The sequence below is a fragment of the Neovison vison genome, chromosome 9 (assembly GCF_020171115.1).
Source record: "Neovison vison isolate M4711 chromosome 9, ASM_NN_V1, whole genome shotgun sequence".
In the NCBI taxonomy this organism is placed as follows: Eukaryota; Metazoa; Chordata; class Mammalia; order Carnivora; family Mustelidae; genus Neogale; species Neogale vison.
In genome coordinates this window covers 53,417,241-53,422,927 of record NC_058099.1, presented here as the reverse complement: position 1 = coordinate 53,422,927, position 5,687 = coordinate 53,417,241, and the positions used below count along the sequence as shown (strand labels likewise).

The window sequence follows — 5,687 nt, the reverse complement described above, 5'->3', positions numbered from 1 at the left end:
CAGTTGGCAGGGATAGGTTTACATAATCAGGGTTAGGCAATTGCAAACAAGACAGTTGCTCAATAGCTCTTGGCACCAAAATATATTGACCAGCTGGGATATCATTAATGCTTAACAGTTTCATCCTTATGGCCATATCTTGGCCAATTAGGTTGTCTTTGACCACCGAAGGGTATAATATATTCTGATGTAAATGCCACATGTGTATCTGCATATCACATATTCTATTATTTCAATGTAGAATATACACTAAATATAAGTGCATCCACTTCTTTGGAATGCCAGGTTAGATGGTGTGATTAAAGAGAAATAGAATTAAAGTATACCTTGATTCCTTTAAAAAAAATCAATATTCTGGGAAACACCTTTTTGTGTATACTGTGCATAATAAGGTTCAAATAATCAAAATAATTTTATGATGAAATTTTTAAAGGATGATTACAGAAAAAGAAATAGGGTGAGGGAAAGCCAGGTCTATATAATGTATGAATACAAACAAATACAGAAGAAGAAAGGGAACCCCTAGGACAGTGATTTTTCTGTTAACAGAGGACTGCTGGCAGTGTTGGAAGAAACACCTGGAGTATTATCATTAGCCTCAGAAAACATATGAGAGATACCCCAGGTACATCGTCTCCAGATAGCACCTTTAAGTTACGGGACAGAAAAAGCACCATTAAGACAAAATTTTAAGACAATTGAATGTCATGACATTTCCCAGAACGCTTCATACACTAAAATTTAATACATTAAAATATTCAGAATATTTTCAGACCTTGCTAGTATGACATTTACAGAATAAAAGTCTGTAATATGAAGTTTTGAAAATGCAGCAAAACAAAAACAAAAACAAAACAAAACATCATCCCAACATAGAACTGTAACTTACTACCAACTCCGAGAAGGATAAAGAATTTCACCGGTAAATTGTTTCCATTTCTAAGCAGTTTGTGTAATTTGACGTCCACTGGAATTCTTTGGTTACTTTCATTGGCATCTCTGGACTGACCTTTCAGCCTGACAGTGCAGGTCATATATTTTTATTCCCCCATTATGGAGATACTTGTGTGGCCTCCAGTGATTGCTCCCTCTCCCTATGTGAACCACTGAAAGTAACGCTCCTTCCTCAAAGCCAAGGACCTGACATTAACAACCTTATATGGGGCGTATCCAAAGAACTATGAGGCAACCAAGCAAGCTATTCCTTACGTCCATGGAAGTTAAATAATCATCTGATGGAAGCAAATAAAACACAGCCTGAAATGCAAAGAATCTGTCCTACAAATTCTAGAAATGGATTTTTGGTGGTGCTTTGACTAAAGAAGCCAATTTTTAGGGCCCACTTTCTTTCTTTTCCAACTTCAGATGAAGGACTTTTAACAGAATGTGGAGACCCTAGGTCATGGAATATTGTAGCGGAAAGGACTTAAGCAATCATCCAATTCAAGTCCCTTACATAGAGATGAAGCCCTCAAGATGGAGAAAGCTTCCACAACTCCTTAACATCCTCCTGCCAGGGGGGCAGAGCCAAGAGTAGAACCCAAACATAGACCCACAACTAGATGAACACCATTGCCTCTAAATTGTTCTATCTCACTACTTTTGAACCACCTTTCTCTTAAAATAGTGTGCACTCGCTTACACTTCCAAGCTGAATAATCCAGCACCTTTGCTACTACAGTTTTGCTTTTCAAAGATAATAGTGGGGTCTCTTTTTAAGTAGAAAATCCTGGGATGAAGGGATCCTGGGCATGAAATTCTGCCCGGGAGCCTGCCTGGAGGAGGTGTCCATGCTCATGTTCGGTCTTCATCTTGCACTGGCACTCCTCCACCAGCATCACCACCTTGACCACAGGGGCAAGGCTGGTGCAGTTCAGCTGCAAGTGCATTGTGGTGAACTTGGCAGGCGAGCAGTGAGAGCAGAACATGTGGGAGTGTTGTGAAGCTCCAGGTAAATGAATGGACCCACATTTTCCAAAGCAAAGGTTGTTCTGTACAACAACTTTCTCACAGTCTTCATGGGTGATTGTCTACAAGGCAAACACATCTCCATTCAGTCATCTTGAGTCATTTCATTAACACACGTGATGCAGAAGCAAAAGACTCTAAGTCTGAAGATAATTCAGACTAAAATGTCAAAAACTTTCCAGTTTGGCATACATTACAATATCTGAGCCATGGTTAATCTCCTAGGGCATAAAGCCACCTCAACTAAAATTTCTTTTATTGGACAGATTACTAAATGAGCCTTTAGGAAATCCCTAAGTTAATGAGAAAATGCTTTACATCTTACATCCGAACTTGAAGAAATTTTGTCTAATTAAATGTTACCAGTTGAAAAATTCTAATGGCTTACTTCCTACACGAATAATGTGCCTTATCTTTCTATGCCCCACAGTGCATTACACATAATAGATTCTCCATCCGTGTTTGTTCAACTGCTCATAGAGTCGATCAGAACATCAAGATGAATTCTATTCTATTTTGCAGGGCCTATATAGTACGTTCAAATCTAAGAAGTTGCATGGGACAAAGTGATACATCTGCAAATCACCATACATTACATCACCTTTGCCCCTTCCATCCCCCTTCACCTAGCTTTATGTGCCCTTCAAGACATAGGAGTCAAACACCTTAATTTTAATTTAATTAGCAATAGAATTAAAAATAAGAGTTTCAAAGGAAATTCAATTGCGTGATTTCTTGGGAGCAATTTTCTAATTGCACATGGCCAACAAAGCAGTCATTATTATTTGATAATGGACTTATTGCTACATATCCTTGCCTTTTCAGGCAGAATACTTAACTGCCTTACACAGTCAATTACCTTATAATACTGCCTGTTTAATTGGGTAGCATTATTGGACTGTAAAATTTTACTCTCCCCTGCATTGCTTTGGGTTCAGTATCTTCGTGTTTAAGGACCTGATGCAGTGTCTCGATTGAATTTAACATTTGGAGCGCAGGGCTTGCCAGGACTGACTGGAGGAAGCGGCTAGTAGAAAATGTCCCTTTGTCTTAATAGTGCAGAATCGATCACAATAACCATAAGTCAGCCAATGCGACAGGAAGTAGGAGGTGTTTCTGAGGGGAGAAAATGTGATCTCACATTCGATATCACATCACTGATATTATTTCTTGAAAGCTTATGAGAAAATAAATTAAATCATTTTTGCCACCATAACCATAGAAACAATGTCACGACTTCCATCTGACAGCCTATGAAATAGTTGGGTGGGAAATACAGGGGATTGAGACTGAGATACTTGTGTACGTGAGTATTTGGCTAGGAGTCCAGTGTTTCCCACCTTATCTACAGGCAGAGTCAACCTGCTCGTCCACATCCCAATAGAACATAGAGGTATAGCTAGAGAGAAGTTCTGGTTGGCACTCCCAAGCTCCCACTTCTCCTAACTGAGGGGACGGTCTTAATTATCTTTCCAGATAGAACACCTCCAGCATATAAGTACGTTAAACCCCCTAAGACAAATGTCTGTGCCATCAATAGGAATGATTACTCATCTGAACAGTAGCGTCATACCATTCTCCCAGCATTTCCGGAATACCAAGAGACAATGGAGAGTTAGAAGGAAATTTGGAGAGTGTAACGATAGTTTGCCACATGTTATGACGAATACCCAAGGATCCAATCAGGAAATTAGGTAAGAATCAGGCTCCCAGCAGCCTCCTCCCCAACTCTCCACCTGCCCCCGCTGTCCTCCCCTTTCTTGCCAACTCCGATCCCCTCCCCCACCCAGAGCAGATACCTGGCCGAAGGGCACTGTCCTACAGGTCTCCTGATGTACTTCATGGCTTTTGATGGGCAGGATGATCCCCTGAGAGGCTGGGCTCATTCTGAACATGAAGTGGTGCCAGAATTTCTTGGCCTCTTCCCGAAGAGGAGATTTCCTTATCTGTGTCCCATCTCTGGGCTGGGTGACAGCGTGGGTCCCAGGTGGGACGCGCTCAGGGACCAAGTCCTGGGGTGGATGCAGGTCTCTCTCGGGCTTCTTCCAGAACCTGCCAAATTTGGATAGCATCTTCCCTCTCTGCCTCTGACCTTCTCCTACCCCTACGAGGTGAGGCACCGCGACAAAAAGGTCTGGCTTCTCCTCAGCATCCTCGTGGTTGTCAAGGGGGAGCTCTCTGCGATCCCGTTCTGGGAGCACAGGGGAGCCAGAACTAGGACTTGGGCGGCCATCTCGCTGTGCAGCCCTCCCTAGAGGCAGGAGCACCAGCAGCTGAAGTAAGAGAAGACACATGCTGTCGGGGGCCCAAGCTTCTTGCGCTTTCACAGATGGTGAGGCCTAAAGGAGAGAAAGGCTTGCTCTCTGCGGGAATGCAAACAAGGAGATCCTATATATAGATACCTGCCTTGTGGAATGGAAAGGCAGGTGGTCAGTAGCCAGGCACAGTAAACACATTTATTGTTTGCTTGAATTATGTAGTGCTAATGGTGTCATGCCTTCACTTGAGTTTTGTGTATTTAAGAAGGCACCAGTGAAAGCCTGAGACCCAGGGGGTAATTAGCTGGCACTTTATCTATCGTCTGAGATTTACAGAGCCGTCTCTGAGAAAACAACACATTCTTCTCCCGGATTTCCCATCACTGTTAGAAGAAGGACCAGAGTCAACAAACATTTGTGTGCATCTGCTTTGTATTGGGATCAGAAAGACAAGACATGTTTTTATGACGGAGGTATATCAGATAAAAATTAAAGGCATGTATTTAGCAAATGCCCAAGTCTTCAGGCTTTACACATACACACACACACACACACACACACACAGAGTCAGCCAAATAAGTATGTCAAAATTATAAGGAAGGAAAAGGAAGAAACAGAAGAATGTTAACTTTGTTGAGCAGAGGACTCTCCCTCTCACTTACAGGTAGTTGGGGTTGTTGATTTTTGTTTGCTGGCAGGATACAGGGAATACATTCTCCCTTTTCACGCAAGGAAACTCCCAGCTCCCAAATTAACCCCCTCACTTGAAGAATCAAACACTTGATGCTAAATTTCACAACTAGCCAGCCATCAGATAAACCCTTTCAATTGTTCACAAATTTCTCAACAGGATCCTCCCTAATGGATTGCTCAGCACCTTCAGGGCAGGTGGGGGGAAATATCTCCTTCAAGCCACCCTATTGATTTTGTTCTCTTTCTCTAAACAAAGAGCCAGACTTGAAAACGTGGATTCTAAGAACCAGGTTTGATAGCTCAGGGCCTAAAACTGGCTGGTCAGTTCTTTACCTGACAGAATCCACATCATCTTCCTTATTCCACGGTAATTGATGACCAGGTTAATTAAAGAGGGAGACAAGCACCCATCTTCAGGAACCAAAGGAAAATTTGTTAGCTGACAAGACTCTCATTCAAAAAGGTTATAAATCACCCAAGGGCATGAGAAAGAAACAGATCCACAAAACTGAAATCCCAGAATTGAATTGAGTTGTCCCCCCACACCATTTGAATAGTATTTCCACTGGAAATTAATCCCATACTGGCTTATATTTCTTCCCTTTTAATTTAATTACCATATTCTTTGCTTTTAGTAGCACATAATCCTGGAACATTGTCCCCATTTTCATACTGATTAAGCTTTCTTTCCAAGAATTGACCCACTGGAATCTTTTTTCCAGACATTTGTGTTCCTTTTAATAGTCATGCCTGATTGCTGCGACATAA

The 5,687-nt window shown here is 41.8% G+C and overlaps 1 protein-coding gene across 1 annotated transcript; it reads right to left on the bottom strand.

Annotated features, from left to right (window-relative positions):
- Positions 1-453: 453 nt before the first annotated feature.
- CER1 (cerberus 1, DAN family BMP antagonist) lies at positions 454-4,356 on the bottom strand. The gene is made up of 2 exons (XM_044264330.1): positions 3,768-4,356; positions 454-2,030 (listed from the first exon to the last, which is right to left on the bottom strand). The coding sequence occupies exons 1-2, from the start codon at positions 4,260-4,262 to the stop codon at positions 1,716-1,718; spliced, it is 810 nt and encodes a 269-aa protein (XP_044120265.1). The 5' UTR covers positions 4,263-4,356; the 3' UTR covers positions 454-1,715.
- Between the last annotated feature and the right edge of the window lie 1,331 nt (positions 4,357-5,687).